At 40.4% G+C, this 22,407-nt stretch overlaps 1 protein-coding gene across 1 annotated transcript in view; it reads right to left on the bottom strand.

The window, feature by feature from the left end:
- Positions 1-3,995: 3,995 nt before the first annotated feature.
- eif3s10 (eukaryotic translation initiation factor 3, subunit 10 (theta)) overlaps positions 3,996-22,407 on the bottom strand; it is a 63,029-nt gene continuing 44,617 nt past the window's right edge. The window contains exons 17-22 of the mRNA XM_048269132.1: positions 15,440-15,621; positions 15,258-15,343; positions 14,692-15,173; positions 14,469-14,604; positions 13,830-13,990; positions 3,996-4,629 (exon numbers count right to left, since the gene is read on the bottom strand). Of these exons, the coding sequence (XP_048125089.1) occupies positions 4,451-4,629; positions 13,830-13,990; positions 14,469-14,604; positions 14,692-15,173; positions 15,258-15,343; positions 15,440-15,621 (1,226 nt within the window). The 3' untranslated portion in view covers positions 3,996-4,450. The remainder of the gene's footprint in view (positions 4,630-13,829; positions 13,991-14,468; positions 14,605-14,691; positions 15,174-15,257; positions 15,344-15,439; positions 15,622-22,407) is intronic.

Raw genomic sequence — 22,407 nt, 5'->3', positions numbered from 1 at the left:
TATTATATTGTATTGCGACTCAATACAATAGTTAAATTAACAGTGAACAGTTTTAAAAAGTTGGTAATACTACATTAAGAGTAATAATAATAAACAATAATGTCAATGCAATAGCCTATAATGACCAATAATATAAAGCCATATATATAAGCCACAAAATCCAGTAACCTACCTAGGCTATTTGACCTGGTGGCCTAATACTTACGACCAAAGCAGAGGCTATTTATAAGCCTACAATAACCTACAGTCTAATATAATTATTCATAGGCTGATGATACAAAATTATAGCTATGGCATATTTTAGCCAATGTTTATCGGTTGTTTTTTGCATGTTTACTATGAAACCTTTGCGTTATCCCTCGGTAGGCCGGGTTACTATTTACCTAACCTAGGCTATTATTAGCATTTAATGTAAGGTGGGCCATTGGGTTAACGTTAAGTTAGATGAAACAATCATTAGGCAATCGGCCACAGAGCCAGGACTTCAAGAACAGTGGTTCACAACATCAAAACAGCTTGGAACAAGCTCTTCGGTTAAATATCCTACATTTCCTTAAACACAAAGCCACAGAACCTTTAGTGGGCCTCATAGATTATCCCATAACATATTTTATCTGCCGACAAAACACTGAATTTTAGGCTGCTAGGCTAATAACCCTATTGACAAAATGAATGCACAAATCTGTGATCTGCAATCAACAAGGACGCATGAATCTCCTTGATTCAGAGAGCGCACCAAGAACAGGAACAACTGGCACATCAATCTCGGACAATCCCTGAGAAGAGGTTACAATTTGTAATTTGTTCATGGAACTTAGTTTCCCTAGAAGTAGCCTATATTATAGTTCTTGCGCATAGGTCTATTCACATTATGCAAGTCTATAGTCTAAAATTTAAAAACCCTAATTAACAGCCTATCATGATGCGTAGTTTGGCCTAGTCCAGCTGCACTGTTGCGAGATCGTTGGGTGATAGGGTAGCATGTGCAGCGCCGTCTTGTCAAGGTCATTGTTTCTGTAGTCGATACCAGTGCGTCACCTGCTGGCAAAAGTACAAATCACAGATGATCCATGTTGATATGAGCACAAGCCTACACAGAAGTTTCGCCCGTTCTTCGCAGAATATAGGCTACTCAAGCTTAAATATACATTTTAATTGGATTTCCCACTCTCTCATCGCTTTCACTAAGGGAGTCTAGGCTAGTTTTAAAACAACTTGGCAATCTTCATTCGTTTGGAAATAAAATCTTTTGACTAGGCTTACATCAAAAGAATAAATTGGGGAGTAGGACTAGGCCTGTATCTCACCGCTCCAGTGCTTTTGTGACCTAGGCCTATTTTGCAATTTTTGAATCCTTTTTAGAAGATAGATCTGTTATATTCATTTTAACTCCCTCTATACACAATCTTCCACCGCCAGTTTAAATAGGCCTACTCAAACTAAAAATTCACAATTAATTTGATCACCATTCAAACAAATAGCCTGCCAGAGCTAATTCATGACAATTTATTGTGCGATATGGCTCCTCAAAAAAGATTCCCACATGGCATTTTCACCCAAAGTTGTTAAATAAACCTATTTCATTATGCCAATGATTTCTGAAAATTGTTTTAGGCTACAGACTGATCACGCTCTGCTGCATAGTTAACAGGCCTACCAACAAGGCATCAAAAGTACTTAAATAAAAAAATACATAAATCAAAATCAGGCCACTATTCAGGCCCCTATATCTCCGAACCTTCACGTAAAAGATCTATAGTAGGCTAGACCTAATACTGTAAGATTTCAATAGGCCTAGTAGTTCTATAGTAGCCTAGTGCACAATTCCTATAGTATAAAACTATCATATTTTGTTCCATACAATAAAATTCCTAGTTCTTTTTTCATCCAAGTGCTTCCATTTCTCTCTTCCTCTGATAATACTAGCCTGACTGTTAATCTTGAGAATGAACATGCCTAGGTTACCTTAGGATGCAAATAGTAGACATGTCTTTTCTGTCCTCCCAAACAAGCTTCCATATCTCATGAACAGTCATGTTCATTGTATGTTCAGGCATGGATCCTATGAAAAATAACTATAATAGCTTAACCTAATACTTTAAGTTTTCTATGGGCCTAATGTATAATGCTTTTATTAGCCTATACCCTTACCCTCCATAACGTTCCTAGGTTTACAGTCTTCTAGAAGGCCTAGCCTATTGTATGGTAGGCCTAGACTAACTGTACCAAAATGCTATAAGATTCATAATCTATGCTATAGTATTCCTAACATTATGTCCTAAAATATTTTAACATTCCTGTTCTTTTTCGTAATGGGGCTTAGTCAGTAGAAATTGTGTGTGTTCTACACAACGCATAGGCTGCAAAGTCACTGGGCCTGGACACTAGGTTTTTATTATAAGGACACAGGCTAGTCTATTATGCGAAACAGCCTATACCTCAATGGGCTGATGATGTAGCCTACGCCAGAGCCAATATTCCTCTGTTCGACTACGGAATTATACCCGATTGGCTAATCTGGTACAAATAAATGGACGATAGCCTATATAGCATTCGTGTAGGGCGAAGTTAATAAATTTGCTGTGCAGACCACTTGCTATCCATTCGATTTGTGTGTAGTCACGAAGAAGTTTGTCTAAAACTAAGATGCAAGTGCGCTCAGTTAACATTCTTTCGCGATACAAGTCCATGCTGCGCTGTTGTCCCATGCTTGGGGTTAAACTGGTCACTAGCCTATAAGGCTATGCGAGGGTCGGTAATGAACAAGTTATTTGCGAGTATAGCGTGCGGGCAAACGAGTGCAAATCCCTTATTACAATGTTTGATTTTTTTTGAGTAATTTGATGTAGGCTAGGCCTAGCTCATTCATATGCAATGTTTTGGACAGCTAGGCCTAATAGCCTACTGCAGAGAAAAAGGATTGTCCTACTTAATGCAGTATTAGAAGAGTATTAACTGATTATTTTATGTTATTGGCGTGAACGACGCGTTTCGTTGTTGCTTCGTCAGGTTCACTAAAATGTATCTTCTGAGATATGGGCAGGCTTTATAAAGGTTATAACCTCAAGGCGGCAAGTTGAAAGACGTGCGCCTCGCGTCCCCTCAATAAACTGGCAAATTGGGCACAATAGCCTACCGAATACCAGGTAGGCCTAATGGCCGACACTTTCACTTATGCAATTTGTCATTGCAGAATATCAGTAAAGAACGTGAATGGGCTTGGGCTCGTAGCCTAAGTAGGTTATTTTGTTATGCGATGTTATTTGCAAGATAAATGCAGATGCAGATGCAAGATAAATTCAAACTGATGTTGGTAATGTGTAACCTATGGTTTTACGCATAGGCCTTTACAAATCCATGGCAAAGGCGTAGGCTAATCCAGTTGGGAGTCAAGGCAAGACGTTTCTTAGACATTGATTTCTATTAAGCCATTTCGTACAAAGTGTTTTATGGTAAAACTTCAAGTTGGTCTACTGTCCAGCCACAATGCTGAATGAGTAATGGACTAGGGAAGAATATTTGAACACAATAGCTCATTACGCCATCTACCCATTTTCTGGCAGTCGGCTAAAGATGTAGCCAACCCTCCCCATGAAAGGCATCCCATTTTTCCAATCTATAGTTGACATCTACTAGAAATATGGCCGTTAAGTTAATTTTTGGTAACAATCGGATTGTATGAACATTTTGCAAATAACACATTTCTCAGTTTCCCAAAGTCCCAAAGGAGTTTACCTGCATGCACACTAGTCTTTCTAATGACCTACATTTGGCCTGCACGGACTTGCAAACCTTGTCTTTCAAACATTGAACTTCTAACTAACCAAAATATTTTCACACAATACTTTCAAGTAGCCTAGTCTTGAAAATTTCCATATTCCCCAAACATTCTGGTTTCTCATATTTCCATAGCTAGACATACAAATTAAGACATAAGAAAGCCCTATTATTATAGGGTCCTAGCTCCTCATAGTAAACAGACAGAAACGAGAGGGCAGACTTCAATGAGTTTATTTTTCCCCCCTTTAAAATGCAACAAGATATGCAATTGCAAGGGCAGCGAGCTAGAAATGAGATGTAATATCTAAAGGAAAGATCTTGAAACAATATTTCTGTAGTCAATCAAGAACAACTTGGATCTGGGTTATTATTTCAATTTCAAAATGCATTACTCCCAAATTAAATGCATCACAAACGGTATATTGAACGAGAGCAATTTAACACTTTAAACATGCACAAGATAGGAATGATTTAAATTCAACACTAAGCTGCATAAAAACCTTTCTGGAAAAGAAGCTACTACATTAAGTTTCCATGCAGAGTTAAGCAAATCTATACTGTTAATTTGTAAATGAGTGCCACAGCAACAGCAGTGAAAAATTAAAGATTGAGGAAAACTCCTGACACTGAAGCCACACTAAGGATGGTAAGCAACAGTGGTGGTGTTGGCCTAACGACGAACTGTGGTCCATCCATCATCATCTATCTCATTCTTAGAACGACGCTGGTTGTCTTTCTCCTTGTCTGATCGCCAAGTGCTCTTTTCCACATCACGATCACGCTCTCGTGGTCTGGCTGGAGCCTCACGTTCCTCACGTTTGTCATCCCCACCTCTTCTCCAGGAGCCACCTATATGTAAAAGTAAATTGTATGAAAATCTATAGCACTGTCTGGGTACAACAATTCTAATTTCGAAATTAAAAGACTGTTTCATCTAAATATTGCTTCAGACACCCATACAATTCTGCAGTAATGCACCATATTCCTGAGAAGTCAAAAACGGAAGACTGATAAATATTTGAAATGCCCCCCAAAAAAACATACAGATAACAAATCTCCCCTGATCTATATAATTAGATCTAAAAGAATTATCAAATGATACAATCCACCATCTATCTATTAATGACAGGAACATCTGCCTGTCTGTGTGTCTCATATTTGCATATCTCTCGAGCAGTTTGTCCAAACTTGACAGGTGTCTTGCTAAGGGCACGAGTGAGTGCAGTGCCAAGTTTGACAGTGTTTGGATTAGAAATGCAAAATATATAGTTAAAAGAAGCACACACTGGCTTTTGTTGATCTAGCCACTGTGGCTACTCCCCATCTCACACAGTGCAGCACTGAATCAGAGCACATGAGTAGAAAGTCATACAAGTGACTGCTGTGTCGAGAAAGATGTTTGGATGTGAAAAACGAAAGATTAAAAGGGAAACTTGGCAGGATTTCCCCCTCTGCTGGAGAAATTGTGCATTATGCTATTTCAAACTGTGGAAAAAGGTAACGATAAAGCACATGGATTTGTTTACAAGCTAGCAAAACTGTTAGCATAAGTTCGGCAGACAATGTGGATGTTACAAGGTAAGAAACACGACATTTTCACCGGAACAGGTCATTTAACCATCCAAATGATTTCTAAACGGGTTTATTACGTTGAAATAGTTGCCAAGTTCCCCTTTAAAGCACATCACATCTCAACAATACAGAGACTGCCTCTAGCTGCAGTTTGCTTGCATACAATTATTTTGCAACATGCCTATCACATAAACATGCAGTGCCTATTTAAAAGCAACATAAAAAAATTATACATTCATAAACTGCTACAAACACGTTGAATACTTTGGACTAGTGCTGTCATGATACCAAAATCATTGTTTTGATACCGATACCAAGTCAAGAATTGCGATTTCGATACTCCCCCACCACCTCGTCAGTAATATTGAATATAGTTTGAATATTCACACCAGTGGCCATCCTAGATTCTGCTTGACACTCTCTCCACACACACACGGAAAATGATGGCTTAGGTCATAGGTTTCCAATTCATATTAAGTGTATATATTTTGTTAATAATTTATAGTATTTTATTATCTCCATAATTACTAGTAGCTAAAAATATTCAGTAATTTGAATACTTAACATTGATTTTTAAACTATTACACTTAGGCATATCATTAATGTGGTGTGTAGGGCTAACCAGAGACTTTGTGATGAGGAGACACAGCACTCAAAAAATCCTACATAGAAACGCGTAGGCTTAGTTTGTAACGCCAATATGGCAGTTGTCTACGCATATCACACCCTTTCCACGGCAAAACGTTGACTTGTGAATACATTGAGCCAATCATGTGCTGTGTTGTGAATACATTGAGCCAATAATATGGTGTGTTGTGAAGACATTGTGCCAATCATGTGTTGTGATCTCGCCGCTGGAGCAAGATTGCAGTAGATTGGTGTCGTGAAGCCTTGCGCACGCTCATTTCTGCCGAGATGGATGCCCGATGAGTGCCCTAAAAGCGTTGCCATATGGCCACCGAGTGGAGGTACTTGCCTAAAAGGACTTTGGGCTAACTGAGTGCACATTGGTGGTGTGTAAGTGTAATTGAGTGCCTGTCACTTTAAGAAATATGTGAGTGGTTAGCCTTCAGTCACACGGTTGTAGGCTAGTGCTTAATAGTTGCGCATAGTGCATAAGGATATGTGGATGCAATTCATTATGTTTTCTCTGTCATTAGATAAAATAAATGTTCAAAAAACGAAAAAGTCGAAGAAAATCTTTCTGGATCATAGAAGAGATAAGTGTCTTGCAATATTCATTAATGATTTTAGTGAGTACAACACGAATGACACATGACCTGAGCTAGCGGAACAGTTAGCAAGGAGCTCTAAGTTTGCCAAGGTTGCGTAGCCTATTTCTAAATTACATTAAACCCAATAGTAGGTCTAAATGCCCTAAATCCCATAGCCCAGATAGGTTAGCAACACAAACTTGAGAGATGCAAGTGAGCAAATCAACTTGATATTAGCCTATAATTGTGTGTTACCGTAGCATCACTTAAAACTAGCAGCCATGTCTCGCTGTTTATGGCACGACAGCTGCGCATACGTGTGTGGAGAAAAGACGCACAGCCACAGGCTAGGGGAGGAGGCACTAGAACGTACGCATGTTGCTTCAAAAGAATGGTCATTCTTAAAAGTATCGATACTAATAAAATTAGGTATTGTGACATTTTTCATTTCAGGGTATTGTGATACTTTTGTAGTATTAGTGCACCGTGCAACACCACTTTGGACCGTCTGTGGAATTGTCGCTTGTTTCAATGCGGGACAGTGCAGTTGAATTGTTTGTTTATTCAAACTGCTAAGTCCCGAATTTAAAGGACAATTCCAGCGCAAAATGAACCTAGGGGTTAATAACACGTGTACCGAGTTTGTCCGTTCTCTGGGATATGTTTTCATGCTAATCAAACGTGACCAGTTTTACCACAAACCGCTAATAAGCGTTTAACACTAGTCTTCGGGGCACACGCAAAGTGAAAAGAAATGGCTATTTCTATACCACTAACAAGGCTCAAAAATAGCACCACACTTCAACGGTAGCATAATGAGGGGCCCTACATGTAAACCGAAGCATTGAGAACTTTGTAAGTGTACAGACAGTTTATTAAAAAGATTGCTTAGAAACCATACCGTTCACATATACAGGCTGGCGCAATCTTGGGAAAACAGTCACCTGACAATTCAGCTCACGTTGCACAACGTTGGACTGAAGCAACGCAAGCTAATGGCCTCCTTATACCAAACAACTTTGACAAGATTTGGGAAAGATTCTTGAAAGATTGTAGTCTTTTAACTAATGCCCCCCCATTCAAGCTTTACTCAAAAGACTACAATCTGAAAAGGCGCTATGGTATTGATGGTAACTGTCAAGAAAGAGCACAGGCTTTCAAGCCCGCCACATGACTGACAACATTTTTCTCCTCAAAAGTTGTCAAGCACTTCAAAAGGTGCAAAAAACATCACCAAGGCCAGAACGAAGGCTTTAGATATCTGCTCAAAGTTCTTGAGCTAAGGTACAACATCCCCTCATGGCAACATTTCAGTCCTACATTCCGAACTTCTACACGAAAGTTTGTAATGAAGTTATTCAGGGTGTGATGAGTGCAGAGTAGCCATAACTTCCGAGGACAGACTTTGTTTTGTTGTCTTTTTTTTTTTTTAACAGTCAATAGGCTAATTGGCCATACTAGACCTGCACAGTAAGCATTAGACTTTTATTTTTTCTTATTACAATTTATCTGATTGCACATTATTTTACTCTTTTTACCTGCAGTAATTGTTCTATTTGCAGTGCATTGAGCACAACTGCTATAGTGTAACATATCCATTATGTGAATAGAATACTGTTTCTGTATTCTCAATAAAAGGCAAATTATTTATTAATTGATTCATTTGAAACTTAATAGTTATCATGTAAAAATATTGAGTATTGAATCGTATAGTGGGGAATTCTGAAGTATCGAAAATAATCAAATAATTGGCTTAAGAAATCGATATCATACCAAATAGTCATGAAGGCTCCGATTTACACCCCTAGTACCTTTACATCCCTCGAGTCTAGGATTGCCACTGGTGTGAATGATCACACAATATTCAATATTACTGATGGCGCCAAGGTGGTGGGGTGGGTGTGTTGGGTGAAAAATTGAAATTCTTTACTTTGTATCAAAACAATAATTTTGGTATTGTGACTACACTACGAACTGGCCTTTAGTTTTTTCACTCTTTAACTGAATTTATACTAAACTGTGGCTCACACCAGTTCAGCATTAGCAGCTAGCAAGCTTGGTTTTAGGCACTAATGCCATTGTCCGTGCCAGTATCCTGAAGATACATCTTGGGATGGCACGATACCACTTTTTCATGCAAGATACGATACAGATATGACAACATTGAGTATCAGCCGATACCAATCCGATACAGTCTTTCCCCTCTCAAAACAACTGTGCTATTAATACATTTGCCTGTGTACATGCTGGAAAGGCAGCAATGAGTTCAATCCAGCATTCCCATTGCATATTCCTGTGAATTTGGATTATTATTATTAGGGCTGTCAAACGATTCATTTTCACTTAATCGCTGAATTTCAATAGTTAAAGCTGCAGTTGGCAAGATTTATTTTAATATTCACTGACACCGACACTATGCTCCGACAGAACATCATAAATCAGCACTTCTACCTCCACCTAGAGCCTGTTATTTGTTTTGCAAAAATCCATAGCTCCTGGTTCTTCTGGTCCAATCAGAGCAGGGCTGTGTGAGATCTGATTGTCAATCACAGTCTGATGCGCACTGACGAGCACAAACTCGATGAGAGGGTGCTGGGTGGTAGTGGGGGAGGGGCATGAGAGTTGTAAACATTAAACATTTTGGTTAAGTCCCCTCAATCTGTCAGACTTGCCAATTGCATCTTTAATCAGAATTAATCACGTTTTATTATAGGATTAAAATTCTTTTGCAACGCCCATAGTTACAATGGAAAGCAATTGTAGCAGTGTATATTGATTGGGAAAACAAAAAGTGGATCTTTCATATATTCTAGATTCATTCGATATAAAGTGAAATATGTCGAGCTATTTTTGGTTGTAATCTTGATTACGGCTTATAGCTCATGAAAACCAAAAATGAGTATCTCAAAATATTAGAATAAGGAGGTTATAATCTAGAAATGTTGACCTTTTGAAAATAAATGAACTAATCTGACTAATCTTAAATAGTTAATTTATACACTCAATACGTGTTCTGTCTGCTTTTGCACAAATTACTACATAAATGTGACATGGTATGGAGGCAATCAGCCTATGGCACTGCTAAGGTGTTATGGAAGCCCAGGTTGCTTCAATAGCGACCTTAAAGGACAAGTTCGGTATTTTACACTTAAAGCCCTGTTTTCAGATAGTTTATGATTAAAATTTGGACACATGCTGCTGGTCTGAGAATTTTCGGTTTCTGTAGTAGCGCCCCCCCTCCTCCAGAACGCTGCATAGGTGCACTGGAACAATCCTTCCTAAAACGCATTAAACTTTCGTTTACAAAGACGTGAAACTCACCGAGTGGTCAGGGGTGTTCGCTGATATGCTCACACAAAAATCGCTGCAAAAGATGCTTTCCAACAGGTGTTTACCATGCGTTGTAAAACTGTGGAGCTATTTTTCCAAACGCCTCACACCCGTACATTCTTCCGTTGAGAGCTTGAATAATAGAAACTCCAGCCCAGTTGGTGGCGATAATGCACCTTACACCTTCTTGCAAATTACAAGCAAACCACTGGCATTTCATTGAATACACAAAAGAAGCAGAAGATCGCTGTTGAAGTATTTTGCAACAGACAGCTAAAAATGAGGCGATTTTGTGCAGTTCCGAATTGCGGGAAAATTCGTAGCAAAAAAGTTGTCACAGACTTCCTTTCAACGATCCAGAAAGGCTAAAGTTGTGGCTGGAATTTCTGGTGTTGGACGTGAGCACACCTGTTGAGAATCTGCAGAAAGCTGATCACCGTGTCTCTGCGGTCTGCATTTTACTGAACTTCGCTGGAGGTCGAAAGAAATCGCCCAAAAAGCTCTTTCGCCTGAGAAATACAGCGTTTCCCACATTACCTCCTGGGACAGAGTTGGAAGAACTTGGGGTAAGGTTGACATTTTGTAACGTAACGTTTGTAACAGGCGGAAAATGAACTTATTTGTTATGTCCATAACCTGTCATGTTCACATCATAAGCCTAATACTAACCCTAGCCTACATGATTAATTTGGCTACATGATTTCGTACTGTACGTTGGCTGTGGAACCTTCATGATTAAGACGTAATGATTCACGTAGGCCATCATTCACATCGTGCAAGTTTCAAGACATTTTAGCATTAGCCATGGTTGGACGTGACAATAATTTGGTAGCCATAGGTAGTAGCCTACGATACCAACTGCATAAGACTACAGAAAGAATACAAACAACCCCATATCCGTTTCCGGCAGCGGAGTAATACCCGTACCTCACAGCACATTTAATACAAGTCAATGGAGTTGGACAAAAACTACGATAAAACCTGTGGGAAAGAATCTTTTCCAGCGATTTTTGTGTGAGCATATCAGTGAACACCCCTGACCACTCGGTGAGTTTCACGTCTTTGTAATCGAAAGTTTAATGCGTTTTAGGAAGGATTGTTCCAGTGCACCTATGCAGCGTTCTGGAGGAGGGGGGGGCGCTACCACAGAAACCGAAAATTCTCAGGACAGCAGCATGTGTCCAAATTTCAATCTTAAACGTTCTATTTAATCATAAACTATCTGAAAACAGGGCTTTAAGTGTAAAATACCGAACTTGTCCTTTAAGGATATCAGTATTATTGGGTCTGGTGTCATTTTTTTTCTTGACACTAAACCATAGATTCTCTATGGGGTTCAGGTCAGATGAGTTGTCTGGCCAATTAAGTACAATAATACCATCGTAAGCAAACCAGTTCAGGGCTCTACAGTGCGCCCAATTCACTCGCACATGCAAGTAAAAATGATGGCGTGCGAGTGCAAAAAAATATTTAGGCGCACTGGTGCGAATGACTTCTAACCATGTCAATGTTAGTCTACAAAATACACCGCAACATCGAGAAACATTACTGGTGCAAACCATAGAATCACGTCATAATGCAGCATAAAAACTACACCTCCCATCAACGTTAGCAGTTTCACGTTGTGACTTCGCTAGTAGTCGCCTTATCAAATCCAAGAGCGCCGCGGGAAAAAGCGGGAAAGTTAGACTAGCCAGCCAAGATGCAAAGATTGAAGAAATTAGTTCTTCTATCCACCGAATTCATTGGATATAGGAGGAACAGGATGAGATTCTGAGAATGCAGTGAGAGAAGGAAAGGTAACCTAACATGCCTTTTAGCCCAGTTGACGTATTGGCTGCAATATGCAAAATATAGCTGTAGCGAACCGGCACAAAAGTAGCCTCCCGTAATACTCCCGTTTTATTCAAAGGTAGAACGCTACTGACAACTCCAGGCTTCCACGTATGCTTGTTTGTTTACACCAAATCCAAGCTGAAGTGCAAAACGAAAGTAGGCCTAACGTTTGCCTACTGCCCCCATCAATGCATATATTTCAAATAAAAACTAAAAGTATAAAACATATATCCTTGATTAGCCTATGTTGGGTTTTGTGGAAGAGGAAATGGACTGTTTTAGTAGTAGTATTAGGCAGTATGCAGTGACAGGTCACCATGGGCATATTTGGATTAGCTATAGATGGATTAACAAATAAATAAATTAGCCTACATTTGGCAGGATACTTGATATACAGGCTAAATGCAAATATGGCAATGCATTATATTATTTTACATTAACAAAATGTAGGAAAATAGAACAGACTGAAAATAAAGTAGGCACTGATCTATAAAATCCTGTGTCCTGTAGCCTGTAAATGTTGTCAGTCATTCTTAATATTCGCAATTGGTGCACTGGCATGTTTAACTGTTAGCTGCAGTATAATGTTAGATTATGTGTAAGTTAAGTACAGAAGTGACTGTGCGCCCAAATTTTTGTCTGTGCTCCTAAATTTAACTTGGGCGCACTAGTGCTCCTGAAAAAAAATGTTAGTGTAGAGCCCTGCAGTTACTAGCAGTTTTGACACAATGTTTTCTTCAGAAATATAAAATCGCTTTAAATTTAAATGAATGCTACAGCATAATTTCATTTACAAAATGTACACATATCATTAATTAGTGCATAACAACAACAAAATATGCCATATCTTCATTATGTTTGAGTTCAGTTGAAAATAAGGAACTTGCAAAATTTAGAAATATGCACAAATCCATACAAAACATTGTCTGTTGCAGCCAACAGCTAGAGCAACCAGGAAGCTACAGTGCTACATGCTGGAGGCATCAGCGCTGTAGCTTCCTGGCAGTTATAGTTGTTGGCTGCACCAACTCGAGCAAGGTATCGTAACACCCCCAATTATCACCACTTTTGTTCAGAAATTCTAAAACAACGATGTTTTTTAACACTTCAAAATAACATTTACTAAATGAACCTTACATTTTTCAGTAGCCATAGTTGTGTAGATTTGAACAAAATATGGTTTGGTTCTTAACGGGCATTTACTGCCTGAAATATCCCGATTTTGTTTACCAACCGGGTTATAGTGCTGGCCTGATGGGTAAAGCCTATTTACACCGTTTCAACGGCACATGGACGGTTAGACCGAGAATTCTCGTGAAATAAAAATTCCACTGGAGCTCCAAGCGGTTGTGTACCGCGAGCCTTACAAAAACACTGTTTACAGCTCCTCAGTCACGGTAAAATGTCATTTTTGGTACATAGCTAATTTAGATACACCTATGTTGTGCGTGGTTGCGTTTCTATAGGAGTCCGCTGTCTTGGTTTGTATAGAAATGGATATTAAGTGACACATACACGCAAGACGGTGGAAATACGGGACCGGTGGAAATAGGGGGAGTTACGATAGAACTGTTTTTTCCCCCTTTCATCGGTGACCTCCAGAAACAGATCTAAGTGAAAAAAATAGCCAGAATTCTTCTTTAAAGCAGTGGCACCGAAGTATTGTGGATAACAAGGGGGCAACAAGGGCAAAAAAAAAATCTTTGTAAAACATTGAATCAGCACAAATGTAGCAGTTGCCATTTTACCATTATGAGACAACATTGAATGTTAAATGCTGCTTGCTTAGGTATAAGCTACACCAGGCGCGTAACTGAAGCGTTCCGTTCGCCTAGCGTCTGCTGCAACAATTAGCGGCCACTATAATCAATGGAAGTAGCTACACCAGATGTGATGGCAGTGCGTACGTTTGAAAAAAAAAATAAAAAATAGACCATTAATTTAAAATGGATTTTACGCGTCGCGAACGGAGCGCTTCAGTTACGCGCCTGGTGTAGCTCATACCTTAGCCTTGTAGATTTGGTAAAGTTATGGAAGCTACAGATTTCCATAAGGCAGCACCATGAAATGTCTTGTGAGGCAGTGCTTAAGTCTCACCTTCTTCATTCTCTCTTTGAGGGGCTCTTTGTTCACGCTCATCCCTTGGGTCTCTGACATCACGACGATCTTGGCGCTCCTCGCGATCCTCGCGGCGAGAATCTCTCCAGCTGCTGGTTTCTTCTGAGGTACCTCCACGCCTCCAAACTCCCCCCTCCTCCCTACACAAGCATACAAACACACATTGTTCAGTCAACAATCTTTTACTTCAGTACCCACAAATCACGATTTAGAAGTCTGTTCAGTTCATTGGCAGTATGGTAAGCCTGTAGGTACTGCAAGCCTACAATTCTGACATATGGTCTGCCACTTAAAGGAATACAAGCCAAAGAGCTCTACAATAGCCTAAATGGAGTTTTTTTTTATTTATTATGCATGATTTACTTTTTTATAAAATTCGTAGGCTGATGCCTGGCAGCAACAATTGTGTTTAAATGTAGGTTACTGCTTCAGCCTCTGGCAAGCAACTGGTAACTTGAGAGCGACGTGTTGGAGACTCATGGTGTAGGACAATGACTTTTCATTGGCAACAATATTAAACCAATAAGCAAGACCAGCCAAACTATGAAAAAAAGTGTGACTTATAGTCCGGAAAATACGGTAATCAGTCAGGGGACTTTTGATTTAAATTACGCAAACCTGGGTGGTCGACGCTCTCTAGTACGCTCACTCTCCTGGCGTTCTTCCAGATCAGGCTCCTCTTCATCTTGACCAGCTTCATCCCGAGGGGGTCCCCAACTCTCTTCACGGGCCTTTTCTCTTTCTCTCCACCCACCTGACAAAAACAAAAGGACTTTAATAGGTGAAAATACAGATAAAATGTGAGGCAAAATAACACCTCCATTGCAGACGGATCCTGTACCTGGCCTGCCTGAAGGTTTCCATGGCTTAGGATCATCACCACGACGTGGCCCAGCATCATCCATGCCTCTGCGGCCTCCCCTTTCATCATCTCCACCCCTTCTTGAACCCCAGTCATCATCAGCCCCACGCCTGAGGCCCCTGGGCTCATCCATAATTCTACGAGGTCCTCGGTCATCATCAAAGCCCCGGCGTGGCCCTCGCTCCTCTTCCATTCCCCTGCGAAGGCTTCGTTCATCGTCTAGGCCACGCCTAGGACCACGGTCATCATCAAAGACCCTCCTGGGTCCACGTTCTTCGTCCAGGCCCCTTCTAGGTCCACGGTCTTCATCAGTGCCACGACGGGGCCCTCGATCATCATCAAAGCCACGACGGGGAGGGCGGTCATCTGAGCCCATGCGACGGGGTACATCGCTTGGTCTCTTGACAGCTGGCTCTTGTTCACGCTCCTCAGTGTCATCACGGCCTTCCTGTCTCCAGTCACTAAAAAGTTAAATATTTTGCATCAAATATGGATCACACAGCTACATATTGCCTGAAGACAGAGATGTGCTTTAGACCACTAACCGATCAGGTACAGGCCGACGCCATTCTGACTCTCCTGGTTCACCACGTTTTCGCCATCCTCCACCATCTTCTCTCTCTGCCCAGTCCTGTAGAAAGGGGAAAGGAGCAATTAAGCCAATTTACCATGTGAGGTATACAAGAAATGCTGTGTGAGCATGTGTAAATAACACAAGATTGTTTACCTTGGTGGGTTTCTCCTCTGGCATTTTCCTTTCCTCTTCCTTGCGACGCTCACGTTCCTCTATCTCCTGTTGGCGGGCTCGCTGTTTTCTCTCCTGTTCCTCAAGCTTTCGTAAACGTTCCTGGTACTCTCTCTCCTCCTCCTCCCTCTGCTCTTGCTCCAGGCGCTCACGCTCCTCACGTTCTGCAAAAAAACAACAAAAGCCATACATCTTTGTATCTTTCCACAAATATTAGCCTGCCAAACCTGGTACTTCAACTCACACCTTGAGTTTTACAACTCACACCTTGAGCAAGTTTACACTGCTGGTCTAGACTTAAACTATTCTTAACCTGAAACCCAAGCAATAGCATCAAACCAATCTCATTAGGGCTGGGCAATTGAAACAGACATTTCGACCTTCTCATCAACATATAGGTGTAGTTAGCAATTGTACGCGATTTCAAGGCCATAACTGTATCACTGCCATAATTGTATCACATTCACAAATCATCTCCTCACAATCCACTAGCTGCCCATACCGGGAGTACAATGTAAAAAAAAAAAAAAAAAAAAAAAAAAAAGTCTTTGTAGGCAGCCCAGGTTCCAAAAACTGGAAACAAACAAAAACAAAACAACTCTCTGGGAATACTGAAGGGGTGAGCTACCACTACATTGTTTTGGACAAAAGCATCTGTTAATAAATTTAAGCATTCGCTGACTGCACTTTAAATCTTGCTCATGTCAAGTAACTGGCTAAAGCTTTGCCCAATGTGTGCAGTCATGAACCATCCCTGTAAAAAAGGGTTTCATGTCTTCACCTGGTACAGGTGACTGAGGAACTTGTGGTAAATAGCACTATTTTCATATAGACCGGTTTCAGGTCCCTAACAACCGTGGTTAAAGACTAACTCAGAGGACAAGCAAACTTAGAGCCTTATCACAAGACATTGAAAGAAAGACGGAAGGTGCTTGAATTGTTAACTTTTGGCAGAGAAGAGCAGACTGAATTTCCTTTGTGCAGTACTGGAGACATCTAATTTTTTTGTGATGTCAGTTCAAAGCTAAAAATGTTTACAACGTCAATAAAGTAGGTTATTGCTCTGTCTTCAAATAGGCCTAAGCAGGGTAGGAATTTTTGAAAATCAGGTTTACAGGCCACGGTGGCCCCTTCTTTCAATATTCTGCTTTGCGTCTGACTAATAGCGATTTTTATTTAGCCTATGGCCAGTCAAAATAATCGTAGCATTCACAGCGCAACCCATTCATCTCGGTGGAATACTTCACTTCGAACCCTACGTTCAACACATGACAAACCATATATCAGAATAAACAGCAGACCTTACCGAATACAAAGGTGTCAAGCAGTCCCCTATACAGTTAGCTGTTCCAGAGTAATCCAGTTTTGAATTTGCAGCAAATTTCGACATGCATGTCGTCTCCAAATTTGGGCTTTAAGTTTTACAATGTGTTTAATTAGATATCTGTAAATATTAGATGATCAGATGATTTACAGTTGTAATATGACATGTTTCATGTTTTTGTGATGTTTCATACAGTGATGCAGGTCTACTGCTGTGAATAGGCTAAATACAACTTCACAACTTTAATACAACAATAGCTTACTACTGTATAGGTAACTTTGGCCTTGGTTCCCTGACATGTGGTCTTTGTGCCCCCCACCAAATATGCCCAACTGAAGGCCAAGTGGCCTTGCCCCTAAAATGGTGAAATTCCAAGCCTGGGCCTAAGTATTAATAGGCTAGACATTTGGATACGAAGCATGCATTATTGAAGTTACGAAGTTATACCACAAATGTTATCTTCATGCTCAAGTGGAAAAACTGAAATTATGTAGGCTAAGTAAAATAGAATAGTAACGTTAACATATCTTTTAACGGAGGCTAACGTTAGCCTACTTTTCAAGAAAATTACAACATTACATTAGGCTGACGCTTTTTAACCAAAGCGACTAACAACATGGTAAACAGTAAGTTTTAGAACAATTCTCACAATTTTAGGACAGTTTAACCCTTACAAGCCCGACCGTTCTAATTTCGTTAAAATTTTAACGATGACCAATCATCTAATATCTAAGCTGTCCAATGACTGATTTTATTTCTGAAATCTTCCCGTAATGCTGACAACATAAGCTTCAATTTGATATGATTGGTTAAAGGGGTTTATGGCGAAATGTTTTGGATACTTGAAGATGAGTCGTGAAAAAACTTTTCACTTCAGTCGTTACATTTTAACATGGACCGCTAGATGCCACCTGCACCGTTGGAGTTTACCTCGACTGGAAACCACACAGCTGGATAAACTGAGGTAATATATATTTTACATCGTTTCTAGTTATGGTTAATCTTAATTTGTAGTCATAAAATCATGTTATTTGATAGTAATATGCTTTCTCATCAGCGTCAACATTATGGCATAAGCGGGGGCTAAGTGCATCGTCATGTAACTTTAGCTAGCTGCATTACTCTGAACTGCTTGCAGTATTCTCGTTTGCTTTTTATATCAGTCATTTTCATTTGACAATTTCATTTAAAAACCTGTTAGTATATAACCTGTAAGTAAGTTTGTTTTCTAGTACCAATTTGCTTGTTAGGTAAGCATTATATTGGCAAGTCAGTATAGCATACCAAAGCTGAATAAATCAATGGAAGCAGCGTTTCTAAGTTGCGTTCTCTTACATGAAATAAGTTGAGCGATATTTTTACTCCTCTCAATATGTAGTTGTAGAAAACAAGATGTGAAATCAATGGATTCTGTCAGAAATGTAGTGCTAATTAACGTATTGCCTCTCATCGGGTTGTTACCTCGCTAGGCAGTTTGTAGTGAACTGTTTTACCTTGCTTCTAAATGACAAACATCAGACGTGCTTGTCTCAACATTTTCTAAGATGGCATGACTTGATATTCTACTCTTCTCAATATGTAGTTTTATAGAAAACATGATGTGAAACCACATATTATGTCAGAAATGTCATTATTGCATTTAAGCAGTTAGTTACTAGGTGAAATGTAATCTGTCTTTATCTTAATGCCAGCCAGGCAATCAGATTTAGGGTAGCTAAACCCATGTGTAATAAAATTACTTTTCATGCTTCTAAATATTTTTGAGTTACTCAAAATGCTTCAATAGTTTAGGCTACCTCTTCTTGTGTATGTATGTGCACACATGCACACATCTGTAGTTTTGTGATTTTATTTTTTTAATTAATAAATGTATTACATTTGTATGATTTTACTGTTGTTTCAGATGGAGGATGACAAGACCTACACAGACCTCCTTGCAGGCCTGAAGAGGTGGCTGACTGCTGATGAGCTTAGCTCACAATGTTGAAGACCATGTGAGGATGGAGGAAGAAGGTATAGATTTAGGTGGCGCATGTGGGGTGGTGTAGACTGCCACTAAAACACTGTGAAATAGACTTATGTTGATTTTTATGTTGTTGTCCCAGGCATATGTGGTTTTACCAACCGGAACGGGTGAGAGGTTGTGCTTAGTAGGCCGTTGTATGCAAACACACAGTGCAGGGGCATGGGACGAAGAGACCCCAGAAGAGTTTCACAGTTTTCTGGGATTGATCATTGACATGGGACTTCACTTCCCTCCCTAATATCCATTGCTACTGGGGAACCAAGTCTCTGAAGGGATCAGGGGCGTTGACCAAATGAGAAATACATATTGTGTACACTTTTTTCTCCATTGACATTGCTGTTTCAGTAGTTTCTTATTATTTCAAGTTTGGCAATGCAGAATCTGGTGTTGAACCTAGGTTTGGTAGCTACAGCCAGAAAGATTTTGGCGAAAATCTATCACAACAGCTGGCAGGCATTTCCGTCAAAATTTCAGCCTAAGCCTTCAGCTGCTCCAACTACTACTCCGTCGTCTTTTCATCAAGTACATATTCCTGTACAGCAGGAGCCAAAGAAAAATTGTTGGCTTTGTTATAAAACAATACATAATAACACTAAAGTAGCTTGTATGGCCTGGAGTTTAGCGGTAGGTGACTGCTTTTTTTTTTGGTAAACAAAATTGCTGTCAGATTTGGCATTCTACAGAAGGGGATGCGTTTCGTTATGAGTCATAGGTCTTCTGTGTTTAACCTTCAGGTTCCCCACCCCACCTTTCCCTATCCTCCTCTGTGTGTGTGTGTGTGAGTTTGTGTTTATATGTGTGTATGTGTTTATTCTCAACAGGCTTGTTCTATGTTATCCACTTTCAAATGTTTAGACACATTGATTTTTGAGTGATGTTGAAGTTGATTGTATTCCTAGCTTTTCATAAATAATACATTTTATAGATGTATATCATTTTCATATTACACTAATTTATATAAGGAAGTTGTATCTGTTGAATCAAATGTATTCTATGTCTCTTCAGAATTGATCTTCAATAAATATACAGTACACTTACTTCCTGTATTACTGGTAAGGTACATGTTTTTCTTTTATATATCATTATTGTTGACTGTAGCATTTGCTTATATACAAATAAATGGTTTATTCTTATGGACCAAATACATCTAAACCATTGTGTCTGACTTCATTATTAGTTTTTATGCATACTTTTATGTTTTTGGTGAGAAAGAGAATCACGAATTCTGTCAACATTCTAAATCCGTTTCCTGCATTTTTATACACTTATCACTTAATTTATCATAACTTTTGAAAGGTTAATGGTATTCCAATTCAGTCTTTTTTTGTTAAATAGCCCACAACTTGCTGAACATGTCATACACTCTATATTTTTCTCTATCTCATTATAGAAATATGATGAAAATTCATTTTTATCACGAATGAAATTCAATTTTAACAATTTCGTATACATTTGGAGAGGATTTTCAAAGACTGTTCATTACTATATCAACATTACCATATGTATTTTCTATCAAATGATGTAACTGACCCTTCTGATTACAATGGTATGTATATCCCATTGATGGTATGTATTATACTCAAGAAATAAGGTTTTTTGTGTAAGGAGGTCATCCAGCACCAAAAATGGAATGTTCGGCACGGGCACGAAAGGGTTAAAAGAACATTAGAGTACAGTAAGAATAAGTGCGTCGGTGAGTGCTGTTTTTAACAGTTACTTGTCAGTTTAAAACGGCTGGTGAGTGCTAGGATCAGTAAGACTTGTTGTAAGTGTTGCTATGAGAGTAGATGTTCTCTAAAGAGCTGGGTCTTCAGGAGTTTTTTGAAAGTGGAAAAGGATGTCCCTGCCCTTGTAGGAACTGGAAGTGTGTTCCACCAACGAGGAACAACAGATGAGAAAAAGTTTGGATTGGCTTGAGCGTGCGGTGGTAGAGCTAGGCGTCGTTAGATCAGAGGAGCCGCAGCGGTCTGGAGGTAGTGTAAGTCTGTAAGAGGGCATTCAAGTAGGTGGGAGCAGAACCGGAGACTACTTTGTAGGCAAGCGTTAGAGACTTGAATTTGATGCGGGCCGCCATAGGTAGCCAGTGTAGCTGGATGAGCAGCGGGGTAACATGTGCCCTTTTGGGTTGGTTGTAGACCAGGCGCGCCGCCGCGTTCTGGATGATCTGAAGTGGTTTCACTGCGCAGGCTGGGAGACCTGTCAGGAGGGCATTGCAGTAGTCGAGTCGTGAGATGACTATTGCCTGAACCAGAAGTTGGGTAGCATCTTGAGTCAAGTAAGTCCTGATTTTCCGTTATGTTGTAGAGTGCGAAACGGCATGACCGGGCGACTGAGGCAACATGATCTGAGAAGTTTAGTTGGTTGTCAAGAACAACTCCTAGATTTCTTGCAGTCCTGGTCGGTAAAACAGACAGGGAGTCAAATTTGATGTTGATGTCGGTGTAAGGTAGGTTTAGCTGGGATGACCAGCAGTTCAGTCTTTGAGAGGTTCAGCTGGAGGTGGTGTGCCTTCATCCATGTAGCTATGTCTGAAAGGCAATCCGAGATCCGTGCTGAAACCAGGGGGTCGTCAGGTGGAAAGGACAGATAGAGCTGTGTGTCGCCTGCATAGCAGTGGTATGAGAAGCCGTCGCGAACGGATAATCTGTCCCAAGGAGGTGGTGTAGATAGCAAAGATGAGGGGCCCAGCACTGAGCCCTGGGGACCCCTGTGGTGAGATCACGGATAGCTGACCAAGCCATGATGCGTTAACGAAGCGTCCTGTGAGGTAGGATTCAAACCAGGAGAGAGCAGAACCGAGATTCCCATGTCAGCGAGTAGAGAGAAGGATACGGTGATTAACCGTGTCAAAGGCAGCCGATAAGTCAAGCAGAATGAGCACTGATGACCGAGCGGTCGCCCTGGCTTCTTTTAAGGCTTCTGTTACAGACAGCAGAGCCGTTTCGGTAGAGTGGCCGCTTTTGAACTCAGACTGATTTGGATCCAGAAGGTTGTTCTGTGAAAGGAAGTCAGAGACCTGTTTGGAGACTGCTCGTTCAATGCCTTTGGATAGGAAAGGCAGTAGTGAGACAGGGCGGTAGTTCTCGACTTGAGCAGGGTTGAGAGAAGCTTTCTTAAGTAACGGTGTTACCCGGCCATTTTGAACAGCTGTTGGAAATGTGCCAGAGGTTAGCGAGGCATTGATCACATGTGTGATAGCTGGAGCGATGGTCGGGCTGATGGACTGAAGTAGGCTCGTGTGGGTATAGGGTCCAGCGAGCATGTGGTAGGACGGCTGCATGTCAGGAGTCTGGACACTTCACTCTCGGAAAGAGGCGTGAATGCTGAAAAAAGATGTTCCAGCAGTCCCTAGAGGTTGTAGGAGTGCAGTATCTGAGTCAGATGCGTTGAGTGGGCATGTAGAGAATTGACTGCTGATTGCCGCCACTTTGTTTGTAAAAAATGAGGCGAGGGTATCTGCAGTAAGGCTGGATGAAGGAGGAGGCAGCTGAGGGTTGAGTAGCGATTTGAAGGTTGAGAAAAGTTTTGAAAGTGTCTGTAGCGCTGTTGATTTTGTCATGGTAGAAAGCAGTCTTAGCAGCAGTGATGCTGGCTGAGAAG

This window comes from Alosa alosa, chromosome 18, assembly GCF_017589495.1.
Source record: "Alosa alosa isolate M-15738 ecotype Scorff River chromosome 18, AALO_Geno_1.1, whole genome shotgun sequence".
Classification (NCBI taxonomy): domain Eukaryota; kingdom Metazoa; phylum Chordata; class Actinopteri; order Clupeiformes; family Clupeidae; genus Alosa; species Alosa alosa.
This window is presented reverse-complemented; position numbering and strand designations above follow the sequence as displayed.